At 41.2% G+C, this 26871-nt stretch overlaps 1 protein-coding gene across 1 annotated transcript in view; it reads left to right on the top strand.

Moving 5' to 3' along the window:
- appl2 (adaptor protein, phosphotyrosine interaction, PH domain and leucine zipper containing 2) overlaps positions 1-26871 on the top strand; it is a 153737-nt gene that overhangs the window by 85781 nt on the left and 41085 nt on the right. Inside the window, exons 7-16 of the mRNA XM_072562432.1 lie at positions 2515-2573; positions 7216-7362; positions 8543-8625; positions 8876-9037; positions 14776-14964; positions 23540-23582; positions 23682-23738; positions 23839-23930; positions 25358-25510; positions 25604-25656. Of these exons, the coding sequence (XP_072418533.1) occupies positions 2515-2573; positions 7216-7362; positions 8543-8625; positions 8876-9037; positions 14776-14964; positions 23540-23582; positions 23682-23738; positions 23839-23930; positions 25358-25510; positions 25604-25656 (1038 nt within the window). The remainder of the gene's footprint in view (positions 1-2514; positions 2574-7215; positions 7363-8542; positions 8626-8875; positions 9038-14775; positions 14965-23539; positions 23583-23681; positions 23739-23838; positions 23931-25357; positions 25511-25603; positions 25657-26871) is intronic.

The raw sequence follows: 26871 nt of genomic DNA on the forward strand, positions 1-26871 counted from the left end.
GTAGGTAGTTGAATACATCTGAGAGCTCAGAGATTGCATTCTGTACACAAGTTGTCACAACTACTTTTCTACTGCTTGGATGAAACTGGTTTGTGAAAGAATATCTCACAGGTCGTTCTGTTGTCGTGCGTGCTTCGTCAACGTGAATTCATTACAACGTGACTGACGAACTGGGGACGCTGTTTCTACAGCGTGAACTTTTAAAGCATGTGTTGGCTGTAACGCGATTGCAGCGCCAACACTTAGTGCTATTTCTAAAGCACAGTTTTTCTGTAACACGGGGTTGCACAAGAACGCAACTATTGCGTTTTAAAGAACTGATTGTATTTAAAAATTCTGCCAGAATGAGCCTGGATTTTTTTAAAGGTGTGCAATGTTTACAAATGATACAAACGGATTGTGCTATTTAAAAAAATGAGATTGTTAATACTTCTGTAACAAACGTGCTTCATCTATTTCAACTGAAAAGCTGATTGAGAAAAAGCATTGTGCAGTGTTATTTGCATGCCAAGATTTTGAAATTAATTCTTTTTAAATGGTACCCACATCATCATCTCATTTGTTCATGAATGCCATCTGTAACAACGTGGTTTAAGGAAAACTGGGAAGTTGTTTGAACCAGAAAACACTCATGTTAGTATGAAGTTATGTAGTACCCTCCAGATTGGTATAATTTGCAATCTCTGAGCTCTCGGATGTATTCAACTATCTACAATGAACCATAGCTCCAGAGCAATGCCAAGGCAGCACAGGTGAGGAAAATACCACAAGTATCAGTACCTCCTGAGCCATTGAAAGGAAAACAATTCCATTTTATACATGACATTGTTCAAAACATTTCCTTTATCCATCCTTTAGGATTGTGCTTAACACCTTGTCCACAACAGAAGTAAAGGTTGTTCTCATTAGGTAGGGACAACTGGTAGTGGTGGTCACTATGCCTCAAGCGATGAGAAAAATTGAGAAAGAGATACCTTAATGGTAACCTCAGTTGGTGTGGGAATTGAACTCATGCTGTTGGTGTCACTCTGCAATGGAAACCAGCTGTCTAGGCTACTAAGTGACCCCCTCAACCACATTATCACAGATGAGTAGATATTTTTTTATACGTGACCTTTTATTCAAGTAATCAGTATAGATTTCTCAATTTGTGATTTGTCCAAAAATATATATTCCTCTGTGTCCCAGCTTTAAAATGGGAACAGGAGTAATTTATTGTGTATTCTACCTGGTACCAATGTGTTTTGCTCAAAGAGCTCGTAGTGAAATTGCAGTTTTAATGTGAGCATGAGGTGGAAACTAAATCTTGTGATCTACACTTGTTCCTAAATCTTTAATTTTTTTGCTCTTATCATCTTGTGCTGGGAGCCAGAGAGTGATTAATCGGTGGAACCCATTGCTGTAAAAGGCTGTGGAAGCCAAGACATTTAAGACAGAGATAGATAGTTTCTTGATTGGTAAGGAGAATCGGGTTGAGAAGCATATCAGTCATGATATGTTCTGCTTCTTGTGCACCTATATACTCACTAAAATGTCTAATACCTCCTTTCCTATGATCCCCTCTTATATTTCCATCTATTTTCTATTTGAATGCAAATTGTTAACTGACTTCTAATACACTATAATAGAACAGAAATAAGCCATTTGGTGCATTGAGCCTGCTACATCATTCTGGCTGATCTATTAATTTTCAACTCCATTTTCCTATCTTTTCCCCCTAGTCCTTTATTCCCTTACTGTTCAAAAATCTGTCTATTTCAGATTTGAACATAATTAACAGCTAAGCTTTGAATAGGATGTCCACATATTCATTATCCTCTGAAAAAAAAACAAATCCTACTTTTTGTCTTAAATGAGTGACCGTTTACCTGCAGATCGTTCTAGATTCTTTCACACTTGGAAGAAACCACTCAGCATCTCCCCTGTCAAGCTTCTTAAGAACATCGTGTTTCAATAAGGTCACTTGTCTTCTAAACTGCAGTGAGTACAGATATAACTTAATCAACCTCACCTCATAAGAAAATACCTTCAAATCTGTGGTCAACTTGGCAAACCTTCTCTGGACTGCTCCCAATGTCAATATGTCTTTCCTTGGATAATTGTTCACTGTATTCTAGATGTAGTCTAACTAGTACCTTGTATAGTTTTAGCAATAATGTGGAGGTGCCGATGTTGGACTAGGGTGGGCAAAGTCAGTAATCACATGACACCACGGTATAACCCAACAGGTTTATTTGAAATCTCGAGCTTTTGGAGTGTAGCCCCTTTATCAGGCGAAGTGAGAGGGACGCACACAGTACACAGAATTTATGGCAGAGAGATCAGAATATCAATATGAATAGTGTGAGTGGAATGTCAAATAATAAGTCGAATAATAATAAGACCAAGTGTTAGATGGTGTGTCAAAATAAATCTGACTGATTATTATTTAATCTGAATATTCTGTTCTTAGAGAGATTTTGTTTTAAATAATTCAATGCCTGAAATAACTAACTGCTATCTCTATTCCTGTAGAACATGATGCGGCAATGGCAAAATACAGCAAACTGCCCAAGAGAAGAGAAAATGAAAAGGTACTGGGTATTTTACTCACATAGATATGGAAGTTGGTTTTGGTAGTGATATTACAGGGACAGGATTGAAGGAATCATCTATATTTTGTTTTGTAGTCAATGGGAACTTAATATCAGGCACAAAGTGTGTGCAAGAGAATCAAATTACTCAAGATTTCTAGCCAGTCATCTTTGCATAATGTGTTGGACAGATTTTATGTATCTTGATTAATATTTTTAATGCACTTGAGTCTATTACCTCTGATCTCCTTTATTTACTCTATTTATCCTTTTCTCTTTACCTCTCTTAGATTTTCCTTTCCTATCAACATGCCAACTTTAATTTCCTTTTTGTGTACTTTAGTAGTGATAAATCGTTACTTTAAACCTATCAGCCTCTTTATCCTTTCTATTCTCCTGCTTCTGACCCAGGTGAGACTCCCTCTGGGGTAACTAGGAGAAGATGAGGTCTGCAGATGCTGGAGAGTCAAAGTCGAAAAGTGTAGTGCTGGAAAAGCACAGCAGGTCAGGCAGCATCTGAGGGGCAGGAGAGTTGATGTATCAGACATGAACCCTTCATCAGGAACCCTTTTTCAGCCAGCACCACACTTTCCGACTCACTCTGGGGTAAGCCTAGAGCATCTCTCTGCGCCTCTCTTGCAGTCATCTGAAGAATGAAGAGTTCTTGCTTCAATAGACAATAGGTGCAGGAGTAGGCCATTCAGCCCTTCGAGCCTGCACCACCATTCAATATGATCATGGCTGATCATTCCTAATCAGTATCCTCTTCCTGCCTTATCTCCATAACCCTTGATTCCACTATCTTTGAGAGCTCTATCCAACTCTTTCTTAAATGAATCCAGAGACTGGGCCTCCACTGCCCTCTGGGACAGAGCATTCCACACAGCCACCACTCTGTGGGTGAAGAAGTTTCTCCTCATCTCTGTCCTAAATGGTCTACCCCGTATTTTTAAGCTGTGTCCTCTGGTTCAGCACTCACCCATCAGCGGAAACATGTTTCCTGCTGCCAGAGTGTCCAATCCTTTCCTTCCAATAGTGATCCCAGTTGCCTAGCCTACCTTTCTGCCAAGTTGGCCCACAAAGAACTAATCTTTCTCATCCCTTTACTATTCTGCTTTTCTCTGCCATTGCTGATCCTGTGGATTCACTGCATATTCTGTGGAAAAATACATGTTGTAGGTTGAGGAGAGGCTAGTGCAAATCACCAATGTGAGCTGGTGCACTGGGGGCTAAGCAAATTCCTGTGACACTGAGGTCTGATTCCATAGTTTTTGTACCTTGACGCAGTATGGGAAATGCAAATCCAAGAAGTATCTGCATCTTGGAGAACAAAAGGAAAAAACAGTAGAACCTTAAATGGTGCATACTGGTCCAACTTGTCTTGTATACTTGAAAATGGAGCTCCAGTACAATCAGTAGACCATTTCCAAGTATTCCCTCTGGCTTAAGCCTACAGATTGTGGCTTCCTCTTCTGCTTTGTGTAAAATTTCTATTCCATTTTCTATCTGCAACATTTGTTTCACTGCTTTTCAAAGAGCAAGAAACATTTTATAGTAATGATGCTGCTGACTACTTTTGTGCAGTTGTGCACAGACGAGTATGCTCAGGCTACAGGGTAGCTGTAGAGGTTGAGTAGGCAAGTGCCAATGCAATCCTTGATCTGGGTATAGACAGGCTGATCTCTCAGCAGAGTTGTAAAACTAGTTTTTGTCTCTCTCGTTTCACATAACAGACTGTAATTTGCTGCATTACAGTACTTAAGAGTATTTGCTAATGTTAAACATGCATTACCACAAAGACGGTTTTAATTTTTTTGTGTGTCAAGTGGCAAAGTATTGTACCTGAAATGGCACAGTGGGAAAATAGGCCATCTCTAGTGTGAATGAACAGGATAAGTAGCTGATGAAGTCTGGGATATAAATTTGTGCAATGACTGAAGAAGATGAATTGGCATTGTTGAATTTCATGCCAAATTAGGCACAGGAAAACACTCTTGAAGAAAGAAAAGACAGAATGATTGCCATTCAGGTAATGAAGAGTAGAGGGAGTGGTCAGAAGATTGGAGTTGAAGCCCAAGATCAGTCCAGAGCACCAACTCACCAAGACTACTTCAAGAGTACCTTCCAGCTGTACCATCTAGAAGGACAAAGTGGCAGATACATAATAGTTTCAGAGTCATAGAAGCAGGAGGAGGCCATTTGGCATGTCGAGTCTGCTCTGCCATTCATTAAGATCATGGCTGACCTATCCATCGTCTGAGCTTCTCCTACCTGTATTAAACCCACAACCCTCAATTCCTCTACCAAGCAAAAACCCATTCAACTTTATCTTGAATATATTTAATGAAACTGCCTCTGCTGCTTCCTTGGGTAGAGAATTCCATAGATTCATTATTGTCTGGGAAAAGCAGTTCCTCCTCATCTCTGTCCTAAATCTAGTCCCCTAATCTTGAGGCCATGTCCCCTAGTCCTAGTCTCACCCACCAGCAGAAACAACTTGCCTGCCTCTATTGTATGTGCCCCTGTCATAATTTTATGTTTCTAGAAGATCCCCTCTCATTCTTCTAAATTCTAGGAGTACAGTCCCAGGTGGCTTAACCTCTCCTCAGAAGATAACCACCTCATCTTCAGAATCAACCTGGTGAGCCTCCTCTGCACGGACTCCAAAGCCAGGAGACCAGAACTGCGCACAATAGTCCAATCTTGTACAATTGCAGCAGTGCCTCCCTGCTGTTAAATTCAATCCTTCTCGCAATGAAAGCCAATATCCCATTTGCCTTCCTGATTACCTGTTGTGCCTGCAAATCAACTTGTAGTGACTCATGTACGAGCACTCCTAAGTCCCTATGCACAACAGCATGCTGCAATCTTTCACCATTTAAATAATACTCTGACCTATTATTTTTACTTCCAAAGTGGATAACCTCACATTTACCAACACTGTACTCTATCTACCAGACTCTTGCCCACTCACTTAACCTATCTAAATCTCTCTGCAGACCCTCCACATCCACTATACATTTTGCCTTTCCACTCAATTTAGTGTCGTCACCAAACTTGGATATGTTACACCCTGTCTTCTCTTCCAAATCATTTATATATATCCTGAACCGTTGCGGGCCTAACTCCTGTGGCAACCCGCAGAACACCACCAGCTGCAAATTTGGCATCAAACCCCAAACTATCCTGACTTGGAACCAGCATTCTGACTGCACAGGCACTGAGAAGCTTCACACATGCTGATCATTGCCAGTGCACAGCTTCCACTTGTCGCAGTTGCTGCTGCAGTTGGATCTCAGAGGTCCGTGTGTGGCAGCAAGACAAACTAGTGAGACTATTGTTTAGAACTACATCACACTTCCATCACTGTGACTGTGTTATAAAGTCCCAGAAATTCCCTTACTAAATCTTTGGTGGCCCAACATCCCATGGACTATTGTGTTTTAAAAGGTAAATCACCAGTATATTCACCAGGGCGATTAGGGATAGAGAATAAGTAACAATGCCTACATCCTGCAAATGAATAAAACAGTAGTGGAGCAGGCTTAATGGCGCATATGATCAACTCCAGTTGATAGTTCATGTGAAATTGTTGTGGTCAATTCCCAATTGTTTGTGTGTCAGAATTGTTTTTCGTCTTATGGCCGAAGCATCCAATGCAGGATTGGCATGGGCACCCAGAGAGGCAGTATTGGTACTTGGGGAAACATTTGCATCTGCATCATCTGGGCGCATTAGAAGTTACACATTTATCACAGATAGCCCTCTCAACTAGCTGAACTAAATTTCAATGTCTGTCTATACTTGGACAGGTCACCTGCAGTGACCTCAAAAGAAGAGTCTACAATGTGGAAGTTTATAAAGCTCTCTGTTTGAATGTTCTTCTTTAGTTTATACTGACCACCACATGTTTGTTCTGAGAAACTTCTTACAAGATCATCTTGGTGATTCTGTTATCACTAGAAGACATAGTTGAATTTTCTGGAAGATGGTCTGCATGGTGTTGAGCCCAGCATCAGAAAGGAATTCGTAGTTTGTGATTATTTCCAGCTTTCACATTCTCAGGGTGGACCTTGGTTGTCTTTCATGGAAGTGTTCCAGTGCTTTGATGTGCTGCCTATAGTAGTGTGCTGTTTGGATTCTGTACTATACAGCAGGATGGTAAGGACGGTGACCTTGTAGAATTTGATCTGGAATATCACTGTGATTGGGTTTTTACATTCATTGCCTTTTAAGTGTCTGTTAAAACTCATGAAATTGAGTTGATTTATGGCAGTCATATTAAATAAAGCTTCCTTCTGTTCTTGTAACTGTTACTTGCAAATTGAAAATAATGAATTTGTTGTATGTCCATCTAATTACAATATTAGTATTTAAGCATAATTATTATTCGAAAGTTTTGATATTCAATTTAGATTGAGTTTTTTTTGGTTTTTTTTCCTTTCTGTTGTCATTAAATAAAGAGGGAATGTCACTAAAGGAACAGACATCATTCCTTTCTTACCCTGGCAAATCAATTGTATGTGTAAGATCATTCAAAGATCAGATGTGCACAATAGAGAATTGAAGTTATGCCACTTCATAATTGCAGTGAAACCTGTTAGAAGCAAGTCCTCATTCTTATACTGTTTCTGTTTTTCAGTTGAAGGCGGAAGTAGTAGCAGAAGTAGCGACTGCCAGAAGAAGGCAGCATCAGTCTTCCTTGCAATACTTTTGTGCCTTAAACGCTCTACAATATAGGAAGAGGGTGGCAATGTTGGATCCATTGCTTGGCTTCACACAGGGTCAGGTCAGTAAATCTTTTGTGAAAAAAAATTGTCCATCACAGCTCTGATGTCCCTCATTGGTCTCATGCTGATTACTGACCTCACATTCCTCATTGCCCTCATGTCAGTTGCTGCTCTGATGTCACTCACTGCCTTAAATTCCATCAATATGCCCATCATTGCCCTTTCGTCCATCCTCGTGCTGAGGCCTGTCCTGGCCCTCATCATGGCCCATTTTTCAGCTGTTATCCTGCAGATTTTATTCTCTAATACTCATGCTCATTAACTCATGCATGCACTCACTGACTCACTTAGCTTCCCATGTGAGCATACATTCACATCCTCATTTGCTCAATCACGCACATGTATCTTCACTGACTCATGCCCTCATGGTTTTTCATGTAGGCATGCTTGAATTCCTGCAAGCATGCACTTTCCTGTGAACTACTGTGCTCATTCCCGCACTCACTCAAGTGCACACACTCATGTACTCTGCCACATGCTCAGTTGCACTCACCCATGAGCTAACTTGCTATTGGGAGATCTAGGGAACACTTGCAGGAGTATTCCTTACTTCCTTTTCAACTCGAACCAAGTGGATTATGTCCTAGGTCTGTCAAGGACATCCTTTCTTTCCAACATTCTTCCCTAATTATTGTTGTCATCCCATTCCCATTTTTCCTACCGTACTTTCCGGATGCTTTCCTGGAATATAAAGCATCCAAACAGCACTATTTTTATTCATGTTTCTATCATTGTCATGAGCCATAAACATATTGCATCTGGGAACAGGAGTAGGAGTTCTCCTTTCCCATTTGATGCTAATGTGGCTGACCATATTCTTTCTCAGCTATTTGTGCTTGTAAATCACAAACCTGATTCATCACACATTGTGCATTCCAAATCTCTCTGTACTCCCCATTGTCTTTAGTCTTGTCCTGCCCTGCTTAAGCTGGTACTGCTTTCTTTTCTACACCACATTTATTCCTATATGAACTTTATTCCTCTTTTAAACCTCTGTCAATTTAGGTTAAACTCTCTCAACTCCATCAATAAACCTCCCCAGAAGGACAAAAAATGCTTATTGATATCAGGTGTGAAAGTAGCCAGAGAATATTTAACAGCTATGTTGAACCAATCTTTAACTACAGGATATTTGAAACTTGTAAGAATGCAAATGTCTGATCATCTTCTGTCTTACAGATCAACTTTTTCAAGATGGGAGTGGAAATGTTTTCAAAGAAGCTTGAAGAATTTTTGTCTTCTGTTGCAACCATGGTTCAAAGGTTGTAAATAATTATTTTTTTCCCAAAACTAGAGGTTGACGTTTTATACATTTGACTTTCCTGGTTCCAGAGATTGATCATTTGGTTGTTTTTATAGTTTTCAAAAGAGGAGATACTCAATGTCTCACCTGTTCAATGTGAAAAGTGTAATTTTTCATTATTAAGGATTTATTTTTGATAGTTTGTCAAATATTTAAAATGTGATGTTGATACTGTGCTAAACATGTGTTGTATGTTATCCAATCCTCAGTATCCAAGGGCAACTGGATGCAGAGGCTGAAAGCATGAGATTGGTCCAACAGGAGCTGCTGCTAGCCAATGAGTCCATCTATATTCCTGATAGCAACACTACTACATCAAAACCAGCTAACAGAAACCTCCTTCAAAAGGCTGGCTACCTGAATATTCGAAAGTAAGAGTATTACAATTTAATTTTATTTGATCTGAAACTTTCAAGACTAAAATGTTGCCCTTGTTTCGACCTGTCGTCCTTTGACTCCACTGGTCAGTACCCATTGTGCTGACAAGGCGGAATATCATCAAGATCAGAATGGCTCATCAGACCAGGACTATGTGTTTGAATGAAACCCTTGCTTGACAGTGTGTGTGGTGCTGGAAAAGCACAGCAGGTCAAGCAGCATCCGAGGAGCAGGAAAATCAATGTTTCGGGCAAAGGCCCTTCATCAGGAATGGGGTTGGGAGCCTCTGGAGTGGAGAGATAAATGGGAGGGGGGAGTGGGGGGAGGCTGGGGGTAAGTAGCTGAGAGTGCAATAGGTGTATGGAGGTCGGAATAAAGGTGATAGGTTGGAGGGGAGGGTGGTGCAGACAGGTGGGAAGGAAGATGGAAAGATGGGATAGGTCATGAGGATGGTGCTGAAACTTGCACTCTCAGCTTCCTAGCCCCCCAGCCCCACCCTCTCCCATTTATCTCTCCAGTGCCGAGGCTCCCAGCCTCATTCCCGATGAAGGGCTTTTGCCCGAAACGTCGATTCTCCTGCTCCCCAGATGCTTCCTGACCAGCTGTGCTTTTCCAGCACCACACTCTTTGACTCTGACCTCCAGCATCTGCAGGCTTCACTTTTGCCTAGAGTGTGGAACTCGCTGGCTGCTCAAGATACGCCTGTTAATGTGGTGAGAGGATTAAGTAGGTTTCTTCAGGCATTTCATCATTGATTAAGATTGAGGTATTCAGTATTGTGGTTAAAATATTTTCCAGCTGACTGGAGCTTTCTTCAAAAGTCTGGCTACATTGACATTTAAAAGTTGGGCATTGCAATTTAATTTCTGAGTGATCATCCATAACACCAAAATGACCATCAAGATGCAGCCCATGACCTGAGCTGTCCATGACAAGTCAGACCACAGGGAGCGTCTGTGCTTGCATTGATAGTCACCCTGTTCTGTGATATCATGATTGTGAGTGCTGCTGACTCTGGAGCAGCATATACTGGGAATGGGAGCTGCGGATCTGTATGCTGGGTGCTAGGTAAAGCTGGCACCCTGAGTAGTGGTGGCATTCTGCACTGGAAATAGGACATGAAGGGCCTGCGTTGGCAGCCTGTAACAGAGTGAGTGCGGACCTCCGCAGCAAGTCAGCCTCCTTATTGCCTTGACAGGAAGGCTGAGGGAAGTAGGTGAGTGGGAGATAAGGGGAGGTAGTTAAGAGAGGGAAAGAGCATATTGCTGCAAAGGGGTGAGCTCGGTTTCATACTAAAGTAAATCTTTTTTTATTTTCTTGTACTGGAACGTTACACCTAGACGGGCAGCTGCTTACCATCATTTCAAAATTACGTCAACTTTCCATTTGCTATTTGTACCATCTAGTGATGACATTCATAGGATGTCATTTATTCATAGGATGTCTTTCATTTTATTAAACCTTTGCAGTCCATGTCTCCCATCAGTTCTCTTTGTCTATATACTAAATAGAACAGAAATTCTATTCTGTAAATTGTGTTACCATTGAAATTATAGAATGGGATATGCAGGTGTTTATTTGCATGTGTGAGATCTCTCATCAACCTTCCTGAGGTCTGATCTCAAGTTAGTGAAAACTGATAAAGCCGGCACAAGCCTCCACAGATTCCTATTGAAATCACAACTGACCTTGCTTTCAGTTACTGGGAGCATATTAAATACTGCACAATTTACAGAATAGTATTTCTGTTCTATTTAGTATATAGACAAAGAGAACTGATGGGAAACATGGACTGCAAAGAATCCTCACAGTGTTTGGCATTTCACACCAATAATTGGATTGGAAAGTGACAATGTAGCACCCATGTTCAAGGAAGGGTGTAAGAATATACCTAGTAACTTCTGGCTGGTCATTCTCTCATGAGCGTAGTAAGGTTTTAGAAACAGTAATAAGAGAAAATAACAGGCACTTGAAAATATTTGAATTAAGGAAAGCCAGCATAGATTTGTAAAACACAAATTGTGCTTAACTAATCTTGTTAAATCCAAAAGGTTTTAAGGAGGAAATGCAGTGGATGTTTATTTGGATCTTAAGAAAACATTTGACAAAATAGAGGCTCATGGATCAGCTGGTTGGTCTGGATAAAAATTTGGGTAATGACAGATTACAGCAAGTCACATTCCATGCTTAATTTTCATACGAGAGGAGGATAGGCAGTGCTATTCCCCAGGATCCACTGCTAGGACACGGTGCTTTGTTTGCTGTATGTCTTAAATATTGAAACAGATTAACATTTCACAATTTGATGGTGATACTAAACATGGAGGTGTGTCAAACAGTGAGGATGATAACACTTGACTGCAAGGGGAGATAACCAGATTAGAAAAAAGGATGGGCTATTGGCAGATGATATGTTAGAGGGAGGTGGTACATTTTGGCAGAAAGGATGGGGAGAAGCAATATAGACTTTCTGGCACAGTTCTAAAGCGTGTGCAGGAATAGAAGCACTTTGAGATGCATGTGCACTGATCTTTGAAGGTTGCAGGATGTTTTGAAAGAATACTTTGCAAAACACGTAATACCTTTACCTTCACAAATTGAAGTAGTGAACAGCATTCCTTCTAACCTATGCAGTCACTCAGCTGCTCCAAGGACCTGCACATGCTGAATGGTGTCCAAAGCACTGGTTCCACATATGGAACTCGATGGTGTGCATGGATTTCAGATGTCCATGCAGTGCAATAGAAGTAGGAGAAATGTAGGTATTGGGTATTAAGGTATGGAAGTAGTGCAGAGTTTGTAGAGCCCTTGCATAATCGATGGTCACAGATAAGGTGCTGGAAGGATGGCTAACATGGTGCCACTATTTAAGAAAGGTGGTAAGGAAAAACCAGGGAACTATAGACTGGTGAGTCTGACATCGATGGTGGGCTAATTATTAGAGGGAAACTTGAGGAACAAGATTTACATGCATTTGAAAAAGCAAGGACTGAATAGGGATAGTCAGCATGGCGTTCTGCACGGGAAATCATGTCTCACTGAGTTTTTTTGAAGAAGTAATGAAGAGGATTGATGAGAGCAGAGCAGTAGATAGGATCTATATGGACTTCAGTAAGACGTTTGACAAGGTTCCTCATGGTAAACTGGATAGCAAGGTTAGATTACATGGAGTACAGGGAGAACTAACCACTTGGATATAGAACTAGCTTGAAGGTAGAAGACCTTGAAGGTGGTGATGGAGTGTTGCTTTTCAGACTAGAGGCCTGTGACCAGTGGTGTGCCACAAGGATCAATGCTGGGTCCACTTTTGTCATTTATATAAATGATTTTGATGTGAACATAGGAAGTATAGTAATGTTGCAGGTAACACCAAAATTGGAGGTGTAGTGGACAGTGAAGAAGGTTACCTCATTACAATGCGATCTTGATCAGATTGGCCAAAGGGCCGAGGAGTTTAATTTAGATAAATGTGAGGTGCTGCATTTTGAAAAGGCAAATCTCAGCAGGACTTATACTTAATGGTAAGGACCTGGGGAGTGTTGCTGAACAAAGAGATGTTGGAGTGCAGATTCATAGTTCCTTGAAAGTGGAGTCGCAGCTAGATAGGATAGTGCAGAAGGCATTTGGTATGCTTTCCTTTAATGGTCAGTGCATTGAATATAGATGTTGGGAGATCATATTATGGCTGTATAGGACATTGGTTAGGCCAGTTTTGGAATATTGAGTGCAATTTTGGTCTCCTTCCTATTGGAAGGATGTTCAGAAAAGATTTACAAGGACATTGCCAGGGTTGGACGATTTGAGCCATAGGGAGAGGCTGGAGAGGCTCAGTAGGCTGGGGCTGTTTTCCCTGGAGCGTCTGAGGCTGAGGGATGACCTTTTGGAGGTTTATAAAATCATGAGGGGCATGGATAGGATAAATAGACAAAGTCTTTTCCCTGGGATGGGGAAGTCCAGAACTAGAGGGCATAAGTTTAGGGTGAGAGGGGAAATATTTAAAAGGGACCTAAGGGGCAAAGTTTTCGCAGCGAGTGGTGCGTGTATGGGATGAGCTGCCAGAGGAAGTGGTGGAGGTTGGTACAATAACAACATTTAAGAGAAATCTGTATGGGTATATGAATAGATTTAGAGGGATATGGGCCAAGTGCTGGCAAATGCCGACTAGGTTAGGTTCAAATATCTGGTAGGCATGGACAAATTGGACTGAAGAGTCTGTTTCAGTGCTGTACATTTCTATGACTCTGACTGTATAACTCTGGTTTACCTAGTCCTATCCACTGCTCTTTAGGAACGATGTGAAGGTACTGAGGAGATTTACCAGAGGTGGCACGGTGGCTCAGTGCTGCTGCCTCTCAGCGCCAGGGACCCGGGTTCGATTCCAGCCTCGCGCGACTGTCTGTGTGGAGTTTGCACATTTTCCCCGCGTCTGCGTGGGTTTCCTCTGGGTGCTCCAGTTTCCTCCCACAATCCAAAGATGTGCAGGTTAGGTGATTTAGCCATGCTATGTTGCCCATAGTGTTCAAGGTGCATTAGTTAGGGGTAAATATAGAGCAATAGGGTAGGGGCATGGGTCTGGGTGAGTTACTCTTCGGAGGGTCAGTGTGGACTTGTTGAGCCGAAGGGCCTGTTTCCACAAATAAGGATTCTATGATTCTAAAATTCTGAGAAATAAGAGATTTTAGTAACAAGATTAATTTGGAGAACCTGATGTTGTTCTCCTTAGAGTAATGGACAAAGTCACATGACACTAGGTTATAGCCCCAACAGGTTTATTTGAAACCACAAGCCTTCAGAGCTTTGTCAGGTGAAGGAGCCTGATGGAGCATGATACTTCACCTGATGAAGGACCAGTGCCCTGAAAGCTAGTGATTTCAAATAAACCTGTTGGGCTTTTACCTGGTGTTGTGTGACTTCTGACTTTGTCCAACACCGGCACCTCCACATCATTGAGTAACGGAGGTTAAGGGGAGATTTGATAGACATGTACAATATTATGACAGGCTCAGATCAGGTTAATGAAGAAGTGGTGTTTCCATTTACCAATGGTACCACGACTAAGGGCCACAGATTCAAGATTTGAGGCATGATAAAATAGGATATGTGAGGAGAAATGTTTTAATACAGAAACTCTAACTTGATTCCCATGAGTGTGATGGAAGCCAAGAATAAAGAGTGATTTTGAAATAAAATTGAATTGGTATTTGGTGGAAAGAAACGTGCAGGGCCACAAGGGTACAAAGAGAGAGTGAGATACACTAGAACACTCTGCAGAGAACACAATTAGCTGGATAGTCTCCTTCTGTACTGCAATGTCCCCTGACGAGTACTGGGGGCAATGGGGAAATTGCACAGAGAAATTCACAATGATTACAATGTTCCTTGACCAAATTATGCCTGCACAATGTCACAGCAGTTCTGCTGAGGTGCCTGTTCGTCATTTAGCAATGGCAACAACAAGCATCATCTTCAATTCCTGGAGACTTTCAGATGATCCTGGAGACTTGGCAACCTCCCTTCCATTTCATAACACACCTTCCCATTTGTTCTTCCCCCACCTCTTTTACCTCTCTGACGTCCTTATTTACAAATTGTTAATTCCAGTTCTGACAAAGGACAATCAGCTAGAAGCATAACTCTATTCCTGCCTTTTTTTGTTTCCATTCATTATAAATGTTTCCTCTGTTAAGGTAACTCAGTATAATTACATCTCTTTGTCTCTTCATTCCATTAGTAAAACAGGCCTGGTGTCTACATCCTGGGAACGGTTATATTTTTTTACACAAGGAGGTAACCTGATGTGCCAGCCACGAGGGGCAGTAGCTGGTGGACTGATCATGGACCTGGATAATTGCTCGGTTATGGCGGTAGATTGTGAGGACAGAAGATACTGTTTCCAGATTACTTCACCTTCAGGAAAAATGTAAGTAACTACCACAACTCTTCTGTACAACATTCTTCAATCACTTTCACACCTTTTGCTGAAGTATCATTTAATTACTTTTATATTTCTCCAAATCTGTGTTTTATACTTATGGGTAGTCTTATGGCTGAATTAAACTTTCAAGGTTGAGCTGCTAACCTAGGTGTTCATTACTGAAGCAGGGTAATTTTATTTATAAAGTAAAGTCATCTACATGGTAGTTGAAAGCAATTGTAAATGTCAGGCTGCCTTTAGTGACTAGCTTTCTTTTTAATTCTGAGAAGTGTCATAGAATCATTGGACCATGTCAGGAATGAGCTGCATGTCACAAATTATTTGATTCTTTGTCCAGTTTTTCAATTGAGAACATTGAATGTTCATACAACTTATACTCAAGACATCATATGTGCATTAATTTCCAGCCAGCTTACGCAAAAGGTTTTCTTGTTCAGCCAACTAACAGCCAGGAATAGATTTCCTTTCCAACTGGTGTTGCACCATCAACTTCCTGCTCAGCCAACTTTCCATCCCCTTCAGTTTTGAAGAAGGATCATGCCAGACTCAACATTAACTTGATTCTCACTCCACAGATGCTGCCAGATCAGTTGAGTCACTCCAGCATTTTTTGTTTTGTGAATGTCCCTTTATTCTACCAAAAGCCACTGTGTCTACAGCTGCTGAGGCCATAAACTGTGGAATTCATTCCCTGAATCCCTCCATCTCTCTATCTCTCCTTTTCACCTTCAAGACTCTCTCTGATGCTCCTAATTCCTTAAGTGACCCACGTCAAATTTTGTTAACATAGGAACAGGAATAGGTCTGTGTGCAACCATCATAATTTTATGTCATCAGTAACCATAGTTTTGCAGCTCCCTAGCCCATCATCTAAGTCATTAATAAATAAAAAGAAATGTTCAGACCCTAATCCAGTTTTTTGTCAATTAGAATTGCTTGCTATCCTTGTTTCTCTTTCCTACCATTCAACCAGTTTCATAACCAGGACAATAATTTACCTTCAAGTCATGAGTTTCAACTTTTCCTCTCAGCCACTGATGAGGGACTTAACAATTGCCATCTGGGAGTACATGTAAATAATATTCATGGACATTCCCATTTCCCTGCTTCTGTCATTTTTTCAAACACTTCAACCAAGTATGCCAGACATGACCTGTCCCTTATGAATACACACTGGCTCTCTCTGGTCAGTTCAGAGTTTTCAAGGTGTCTTTGATTATGTAACATTCTGAGAAAGGATCTCTGGACTCGAAATATTAACTCTGTTTTTTCTCGATACGTGCTGGCAGGCCTTCTGAGTTTCTCCAACAGTTTGTGTTTTTGTGATTTTTGAGAAGATTTGTAGCTCATGTTGAGGTTGGAAGTTAGCTTGCTGAACTGGTAGGGTTGTTCTCAGACATTTTATCACCATGCTAGGTAACATCAGTGAGCCTCCATTGAAGCGCTGGTGTTCTGTCACACTTTATGTTTACGTATCTTGGGTTATAATATCTTTTCCACCTCTTTTTCTCAGAGGTTGGTAAATGGGATTCAAATCGATGTCTTTATCGATGGAGTTCGGTTTGACTGCCAGGCCTTTAGGAATTCCTGTGTGTGTCTATTTGGCATGATCTAGGATGGATGTGTTGTCCCAGTTGAAGTGGTGTACTCCTTCGTCCTGTGTGTAAGGATACTGGTGATAGCTGCTCATGTCTTTTGGTGGCCAGTTGGTGTCCGTGTATCATGATGGCTAGTTTCCTGCCTGTCTGTACGACTGGGGGAAGGCCAATTAGACCAAAGCTCAACAGGAGTTGGGGAATGTAGATTGGGAGCAGCTGTTTGAATGGAAATTCACATTCGATATGTGGGAGGCTTTTAAAGAGAGGTTGATTAGAGTTCAGGAGAAAGATGTTCCTGTGAAAATGAGGGACAGAAATGGCAAGATTAGGAAACCATGGATGACAGGTGACATTGCGAGACTAGTTGAGAAAAAAGGATGCATACATAAGGTCTAAGAGACTGAAGACAGACTTTGGAGGAATATCAGAAATGTAGGACCAATCTTAAATGATGAGTTAAGAGGGCTAAAAGGTTCATGAGCTATCCTTAGCATGCAAGGTTAAGGAAAACCCCAACAGCTTTTATTCATATAGCAGGAGCAAGCTGGATAGTCGGGAAAGGGTTGGCCCACTCAAGGACAGAGAAGGAAAGATATACGTGGAGTCAGAGAAAGTGGGTGAGATTCTTAATGAGTACTTTGCATCAGGATTCACTGAGGAGAGGGACATGATGGATGTTGAGGTTAGGGATAGATCTTTGATTACTTTAGGTCAAGTCAGCACAAGGAGGAAGGAAGTGTTGTGTATTTTAAAAGGCATTAAGGTGGACAAGTCCCTAGGTCTGGATGGGATCTATCCCAGGTTACTGAGGGAAACGAGAGAGGAAATAGCTGGGGCTTTAACAGATATCTTTGCAGCATCCTTGAAAATGGGGGAGGTCCCAAAGGACTGGACAATTGCTAATATTGTCCCCTTGTTTAAGAAGGATAGCACAGATAATCCAGGTAGTTACAGACCTGTGAGCCTGATGTCAGTGGTAGGGAAACTACTGGAGAAGATAATAAGGGATAGGATATATACCCATTTGGAAGAAAATCGGTTTATCAGTGATAGGCAGCATGGTTTTGTGCAGGGAAGGTCATGTCTTACAAACCTAATAGAATTCTTTGAAGAGGTGACAAAGTTGATTGATGAGAGAAGGGATGTAGATGTCATATACATGGGCTTTAGTACGGCCTTTAATAAGGTTCCCCATGGTAGGCTGATGAAGAAGGTGGAGTCGCATGGGCTCCAAGGTGTTCTAGCTAAATGGGTAGAGAGCTGGTTGGGCAACAGGTGACGGAGTGTTGTCGTGGAAGAGAGTTTCTCAAATGACCTGTGACCAATGGTGTTCCATAGGGAACACTGGGTCCACTGTTGTTTGCCATGTACATAAATGATGTGGAGGAAGGTGTAGGTTGCCTCATTACCCAAGTTTGTAGATGACACTAAAATTGATGGAGTAGCAGACAGTGAAGGGGACTGTCAGAAAATGCAGCAGAACATAGATTGGAGAGATGGGCAGAGAAATGGCATATAGTGTTCAATCCAGACAAATGCAAGGTGATGCATTTTTGAAGACCCAATTCAAGACCAAACAATGCAGTAAATGGAAAAGTCCTGGGAAAATTTATGTACAGAGAGATCTGGGTGTTCAGGTCCATTGCCCTGAAGGTAGCAATGCAGATCAATAGAGTGATCAAGAAATCATGCAGTGTGTTTCCCTTCATCGGACGGAGTGTTGAGTGCAAGAGTTGGCGGGTCATGTTACTGTTGTATAAGACTTTGGCTTGGCCACATTTAGAATACTGCGTACAGTTCTGGTCACCACATTACCAAAGAATGTGGATGCTTTGGAGAGGGTGCAAAGGAGGCTCACCAGGATATTGCCTGGTATGGAGGATGTTAGCTATGAAGAGAAGTTGAGTAGATTAGGATTATTCTCATTGAAAAGAAGGAGGTTGAGTGGGGAATCTGATTTGAGACCTCTCATAGAGGTGTAGCAAGGCTGGATTATCAAAAAACTTTTTCCCAGAATGGAGGACTCAATTACTAGTGGTCATGAGTTCAAAGTGAGAGGGGAAATGTTATGGGAGATACACATGGAAAATTCTTCACGCAGAAAGTGGTGGGTGCCTGGAATGCATTGCCAGTGGAGGTGGTAGGGGTGGGAACATTAGCATGATTTAAGATGTATCTAGACAAATATATGAATGGGCAGGGAGCAGAGGGATACAGATCCTGTGAAAATAGACAGCAGATTTAGGTAGAGGATATGGATTGGCGCAGGTTTGACGAGCCAAAGGGCCTGTTCCTGTGCTGAAATATTCTTTGCTCTTGTTTTGTTCTTTGATGCAGTGTTTGTTGCAGTCCTTGCACGGTAATTTGTAAAATGACATTTGTTTTGCTAGTTGTTGGTACGGGATCTTTTAGGTTCATCAATAGCTGTTTGTGTGTTGGTAGGTTTGTGGGCTACCATGATGCCAAGGGGTCGGAGTAGTCTGGTAGTCATCTCCGAGCTGTCTTTCATATATAATAGTGTGGCCAGAGTCTCTGGGTATGTGTTGCATCTTCTTGTTTGGGTTTGTTGTTTAAGAATCAGTGGATTGTGTTTATCTGGTACCTGTTGTTCCTGAATATGTTGTAGAGGTATTTTTCTTCTGCTGCTCATAGTTCCTGGGTGCTGCCGTGTGTTTTGGCCCGTTTAAATAATGTCATTCATACTATACGTCAAAGACATCTTAGAGATGACTACCAGCCTACTCTGACCCCTTGGCATCATGGTAGCCCACAAACCTACCAACACACTGAAACAGCTACTGATGAACCTAAAGGACCCAGTGTACCAACAATCAGTAAAACAAATGTCATTTACAAAATACCCTGCAAGGACTGCAACAACATTACATTGGACAAACAGGCGGGAAACTAGCCACCAGGATTCATGAGCACCAGCTAGCCACAAAAAAACATGACCCACTATCACTAGTATCTTTAGACACAGATGAAGGAGAACACTACTTTGACTGGGGCAACACATTCATCCTAGGACAGGCTAAACAGAGACACACACGGGAATTCCTGGAGGCCTGGCATTCAAACAGGAACTCCATCAATAAACATATCGATTTGGACCCCCTTTGCCAACCTCTGAGAAAAAGAACCAGAAATGATATCACCCACCTAAACAAACCAAGACACACAAATAGAAAGCAGGACAGAACACCAGCACTTTGGCAAAGGCTCGATAATGATGTTACCTACCATGGTGATAAGAAATGTCTGAGAACAAACCTACCAGCTCAGCGAGCAAACTTACAACCTGTTTCTGTTTTTTTGTGAAATTATAATTTCCTGTCTATTTCTGCACTCCTTTTAAACAGTGGAATGGCACATGGAATTTTCCATCCTCGGCTGAATCTGCATAGCAATTATACCTGATTAACACTTCGTCCCCAACATTCAATATTCACTTTCTCTGCCACCACAAACCCAAGACTGCTAAGAACAGCAATACTGACTGCATGGGAATGCTAACAACATCTGCAGATTCTCTTCTGTGCCATAATCCATTCTGAACTGGATTTTTATCACTGTTACTAAGTCAAAAAAAACTGGAGCTCCCTTCTTGGCCAACCTAAACCTGACCTATGGTCAGCAAAGTTCAAGAACTTTGTGGGCCGCACGGTGGCACAGTGGTTAGCACTGCTGCCTCTCAGCGCCAGAGACCCGGGTTCAATTCCCGCCTCAGGCGACTGACTGTGTGGAGTTTGCACATTCTCCCCGTGTCTGCGTGGGTTTCCTCCGGGTGCTCCGGTTTCCTCCCACAGTCCAAAGATGTGCAAGTCAGGAGAATTGGCCATGCTAAATTGCCCGTAGTGTTAGGTAAGGGGTAAATGTAGGGGTATGGGTGGGTTGTGCTTCAGTGGGTCGGTGTGGACTTGTTGGGCCAAAGGGCCTGTTTCCACACTGTAATGTAATCTAATCTAATCTAAAACTTGGTTCACCATCACTTTCTCAAGGGCCATAAATGCTGACCTTCTCTGTTACCTTATGAAACCCTTGAAAATAACTTGGTTAAATGTAATTGCCCTCCACAAATCCAAGCTGGCTTTTTGTTGGCCAAGCAACTGTTAATTTTGCCCTGAATTATCATTTCTAAAAGCTTCCTCACCATTGAGTTAAAACTGACTGGTCTGTAGTTTGTGTTTCATCACTTCATCTCATATCTCAGCTATTTCCCTGTCTCCAATGGTCACTAATTAACTCCAGTTCTCTTCATGTCACTTACATGTTATCTATACTTACATTGGTGCCATTCCTGCTCTTTATTACCTCACTCTCTTACCACTGTTCACGCTGTTGCCACTATGTTCTTGCTATTTACAGTCACAGTTGTCAGTTACTGATCTTTACACTGTCAATGTTCTGCACTCCTGCTCTTCACACACTGCATTCTTGCTCTTCCTACTCTCTCTACTCTGCGTCATCACTCTTCCCATTATCGCCACTCTGCATTCCTGTTCATTACGAGCAGGAGTAAGCCATTCAGCTTGTCAAGCCTGTTCCAGCATTCAGTGAAGTTATGGCTCAACTGTGTCCTAAATCCTGTGAACGATATCCCTTAACACCTTTGCATAACAACTGAAATTAACAACTGATCCAGTATCCACTGCCATTTGTGAAAAAGAGTTCCAAACCTCTGCCAGCTATTGTGTGTATAAGTCTGGCCTTAATTCTCAGACTATGCTTTTGGTTCTAAAGTCTGGAACTATTGAAAATGGTTTATCTTTATCTACCCCATCATTTCCTGTTAGCATATTGAAGATTTTGAACAGATTACCCCATAACCTTCTAAATTCTAGATAAAACAGGCCTAATTTGTATAATCTCTCCTCACAACTTAACCCTTGAAGTCCAGGTATCATTTGTAAACCTATGTTCTACTCCCTCCCAGGCCAGTCTATCCTATTTAAGTTAAAAATCACACAACACCAGGTTATAGTCCAACAGGTTTAATTGGAAGCACACTAGCTTTTGGAGCGACGCTCCTTCATCGGGTGATAGTGGAGGGCTCGATCGTAACACAGACATTATAGCAAAAATTTACAGTGTGATGTAACTGAAATTATACATTGAAAAATTGATTGTCTGTTAAGCCTTTCATCTTTTAGAATACCGTGATAGTTTCACTTCTTTCATGTGTAAATTACAAAACCTTTTTTTAAAAGTTGCATTCTCGGGTTAGCTGTTAACAATGGTGATAGCTAGACAATATGTTGAAGGTGTTAGCCCCCTGTGTTCTCTGTCTATGCCATGATGTTTACATTGATTCTAATCTAAAAAGTGAGATAACAGAGTTTTACATAAATTAATGTAGTTTTTGAGCTCAGAGTTCTACATGAATGTATGCAGTTTTTGAGCAAAGTGCAATGTAACACTGCAAGTACAAATTCACCCCACAAAATATATGTCTGCATGTGGGTCTTTGTCTGTCTGTGTGTGTGTATGCCTGGGGTGGGGGTTGTGAGTGTGAGAAAGTGTGTGTGTGTGTGTGTAGTGAGTGCAGAGTGTCTTAAGTCTGTGAGGGGGTGCATGTGTGAGTGTGGGAAGGGTGTATGTCTATAAGGGTGTGTGTGGGTGTCTGTGTGTACCTGTGTCCGTGTGTGTGTGTAGGAATATCTGTGTGTGTGTGTGTGTATAGTGCAATGGTGATCACCTGTAATGTGACATGAACCCAAGGTCCCGGTTGAGGCCCTCCCTATGGGTACCGAACACTGGCATCTCCAAATCATATCCTATTTAAGGTATGGTGCCCAGATCTGCTGACAGTACACCAAGTGGGGTCTATCCAGAGTTTTGATTAACTCCAGCATAACTTTTGCATTCTTGTACTCTAGTCCTCCTTACATTGTATTCCCACTGGAATTCCCACTGTTTACTTGCATTAATTGTTTTGCTACAATTAGTCAGTGGTGAAAAATAATACTCAGTCTCTTGGATGTGCTCATTCATATTGTGTCAAGTGAAAACTTCTGGAAAAGAAACAGATGTAAATTGAATTAAATTTCCCATTTGTGTCTGGCTTAGTGGGAGCAAGGAAGACCTGAAGTTGTTTAGGAATAAATTGTGGATTGCTGTGGATTGTTGGTGTCCTCAATTTTGTCTTAACTCCAAGGATGTGAACTTCATTGGCAAAGCTAGCATTTGTTCCTCATCCTTAGAATCAACCCCATTTGCATCATAGGAGAAAGTGAGAACTGCGGATGCTGGAGGATCAGAGTCAAAGTGTGACGCTGGAAAAGCACAGCAGATCAGGCAGCATCTGAGGAGCAGGAGAGTCAACATTTCGGGCATAAGCTCTTCATCAGGAGTATCCGAAGAGCAGAAGAGTCGACGTTTCAGGCATAAGCCCTTCGTCAGGAATGAATCATTCCTGATGAAGGGCTTATGCCTGAAATGTCACCTCTCCTGCTCCTTGGCTGCTGCCTCATCTTCTGTGCTTTTCCAGCACCATATTTTTCGACCCATTTGCATCATGGTTTAGAGAAATAAATATGTCCCTGTCATTCTTCTTCTTTGTTGCACTCTAACATACACAAGCATCAAATTACTGTTCTGCATTGCTGCTGAATATCTGTTTGCTGTAAATATATAATGGTGTTCTTATGATAAGTGGTAGTGCCCCGATCTCTGGACCAGCAGACCTGTGTTCAAATCCCACCAGCTCCAGACACGTGTTTGAGCAAGTTGATTAATAATGTCTGTCATGGTGTTAAATGAAACTCTACGGCATCCTTCAATTAGTCAGCTTTGTGAATGAAGTAGACTTTTGTTTGGCTTAGCAGTGGAAGCAGGCAAATTACTTTTTATATGTAGACAGAAAAAGGAGGAAATCTGGTGCTCATGATCTTGATGTTTATCTTTGGACTGTTGAGTTATAGACTTAACCATTATTCATGTATTTAATGGTTCTATTCTAGGAGCATTATCCTTCAAGCAGAAGGCAAGCAGGAATATGAAGAGGTATTGAAATAAATTATACATAGGAATTTTTCTTTGCTTTATGTTAATTTCTATAAGAATTTTGTCATAACATTTTTTGTTTCTGTTTCTAACTTTTAGTGGATTTGCACCATTAATAATATTTCCAGGCAGATCTACCTGACTGACAACCCCGAGGTAACCTCTGTCATTGTTGCATTGATGTTGCTATATTTTTGCCTTTAATTATTAATATGGCTAGATTGTTGCATCAACACTCTATTCTCTTTTGTACTAGGCTACTGCAATCAGACTGAACCAGACAGCAGTGGAAGCAGTAACACCTATGTCCACATTTCAGAAAAAACATGAAAGTCTACGTCCTGAGACGTAAGAGCTGAAGTGTAATGATTTGTTTTGGAGCTTACTGATCATCATAATGTACAGTTACCATCTACAGCCAAATACAATGCCATGCTCATTCAAACCTCCACATCAGCATTATTGTTTAGAATTAATTATTTGTGCATTTCTGAGATAAAGTCATGATTGCGTTACGCACTAAGATTCTACAAGCTACATGAAGCAGCATTTACAAATCACAGTAGCTCTTCCCTCAAAAAAACTTGCATGGCGTGGAATTGAAGAGCCATACTTGGTTGTAAATTATGAATCACATACATTGTTTCAGGTACCTTGTAACGGGTTGAAAAATTGTTATATTTGGCATATATTTGTTATCATAGATTCAACTGCCATAAGAATCAGTTGCATACTTCCTTTAAAACAAGTATATTCTGCTTGTATATCCCCCTTTAGAGCAGTACGGTGGCCCCATGATTAGCACTGCTGCTTCACGGTGCTAGGGATCCAGATTTGATTCCAGCCTTGTGTGACTGTCGGTGTGGAGTTTGCATATTTTCCCTGTATTTGTGTGCATTTCTTCCAAGTAATCTGGTTTCCTTACACAGTCCAACGATATGCAGGTTAGGTGGATTAACCATGCAAAATTGTGCCCAGGGATGTGCAGGCTAGGTGGTTTGGTCATGGGACAAAACTCCATGTAGGACTATGGGCTAGGGTGGGGGTCTGGGTGGATGCTGTTTGGAGGGACAGTGCAGACCTTATGGGCCTAAGTGGCCTGTATCTGCACTGTAGGGATTGTATGATTTCATGAATTCTGAGAATCATGTATTCAAAGCTTCATTGGATTATTTTCAAAATCATGTGGTTAAAAAATAGATGGTTTGAATTGAAGCTGAGATATTTTAGTTGATTACTCATAATAGGGAAAAAATATGCCATTAAATTGTATCTACTATTCTTGGACAGACTCTGTTTATTATTCATTCAAAAGTTTCTTCCATGGATCATGTCAGTCTTCCATTAGCTGTGTTTGATGTAGCTCAATTGAGCTATTTAGGAAAGTTAAGTTTGACTGGCAGCTCTTGCTAATCTCTTCCCATGGAGACTAAACATGGTCAAACAGACAGACCTATGGGTCTAACATAATATTGTAGTGAGAATGCATGTTATTCACTGACCTATCAAACTAGCATATTATTCAAATGCACAGTGGTTATTCTGAGTTTTCACTTCTGTGCTTAAACATTTCTGAGCCTTGTTCTGGCCAGTGCCACTGAAGTGTGACCAGGAAATTCTTTTCCCACAGGTGACTTGCCTCAAACAACCTTTTGCTGAACATAGCTGAGAATGCTGACACATCTTCCAAGTTTCAAAGATTATTGTGATGTCCTTTGCCAAGTGAAGTGCGGTATTTTTGTTGGTTGTTCACTGTTGTTTTATGTGCTTCACAGAGCTGAACATGAGTCTACAGAAGCTGTGAGCAGGGACCAATGTTTGATAGATGCTCCAGAATCTACAGATCCACTAGTAATCCCTGGAACCCCAATTCAGTTTGACCTCTGTTCAACAAGTGAGGACTTTGATTACAATAAATCTGTCAGCAGGTTTGTATGTACAACATCTTCAAATAAATTCTAGCCTGTTAACGAATCTCAGAAAATATATCTGTGTACTTTAATTAGTTAAATATCTTTCAGACGCATAAACCCTTTTGGAGAATCAGATCATGACAAAGCTGCAACTTCGAAGGGTAAGAAATCTTTTGGATTAAAATATATTTATTTGTACCAGCGAATAATTCCACAAAAGGTAGATTTATTTTTACAAGTATAGAAACAGCAAGCTGTTAGTGAAGGAAAGAGTGCAGCCAAGTGAGAGATAAAACATGCAATTTGGTGTGGAGATGCTATATGTCAGCATGTTGATGATCTTTTTTTTCTCGGTTTTCTAAAAAGACAGAATGAAGCAGACATGACAGTTGAGTATGTAACTTTAGATGGAAACGTAAAAAGAGAGAGGAAGCATTAATGTTTGCCATCCATTAAAGCAGATAAATTGTTTTTTATTTGTAGAATGTGAGTGAGGCTAACATTTCCTGCCTAATTGTAATTGCCCTGCAGTAGGTGGTGGTCGACTATCTTAAACCACTACGGTCCTTATAATACCCCAATATGCTGTTAGAGGGGGACTTTCAGAATTTTGGTCCACTGATGGTGAAGGAGCAGCAATATAATTCAAAATCAGGGTGGTGTGTGAGTTGGGAGGGAACTTGCAAGTGGTGGTGTTCCTGTGTATCTGCTGCCCTTGTCCTCCTCAGTGGTATAGGTCACAGGTTTGGAAGGTGCTATTGAAGGTTTCTTGGTGTGTAACTGCATGACATCTTGTAGATAGTACACACTGGCGTCAGTGCTAAAGGGGTTGAATGTGTAAGGTGATGGAGGGGGTGAGGAGACAGGGATAATGTGAGGCCAATCAACCTAAGTAGGCAAATTATTGAGAAAAATCTGAGTGGTGGATTCTCAATGGACGGAATAATGAATAGACAGCATAGAGTTACTTAAGGGAAGTCAATTGCTATGTTTTGCGCAGGCAACAAAGTATATCAGTTGGTGTGATTTTTGATGTGATCTACATGGATTTTAGCAGGACTTTAAACACAGTGACCAACATGGCAAACTGTTCAGACTATTTCAGTCTCCTGTGGTCCAAGGTAAAATGACAAATTGAATCCAATATTGTGATGGGAAACATCAGGGCATAGTCAATGGTTATGTTTTACGATTGGGAGGCTGTTTCAATGGGATTCTTCAGGGCTCAATATTAGAACCTTTGCAGTTTGTGGTATAACAATGGACTGTTTAAATTACTGGAAAAGTGATGAATGTGATTCAGTCTGGAGATGTGTGATACATTTGGAGTGGGCAAAAACAAAAGTATGATTGTGAGAAATGGCGATAATAGGAAA

This window comes from Chiloscyllium punctatum, chromosome 44 (assembly GCF_047496795.1).
Source record: "Chiloscyllium punctatum isolate Juve2018m chromosome 44, sChiPun1.3, whole genome shotgun sequence".
NCBI classification, from domain to species: domain Eukaryota; kingdom Metazoa; phylum Chordata; class Chondrichthyes; order Orectolobiformes; family Hemiscylliidae; genus Chiloscyllium; species Chiloscyllium punctatum.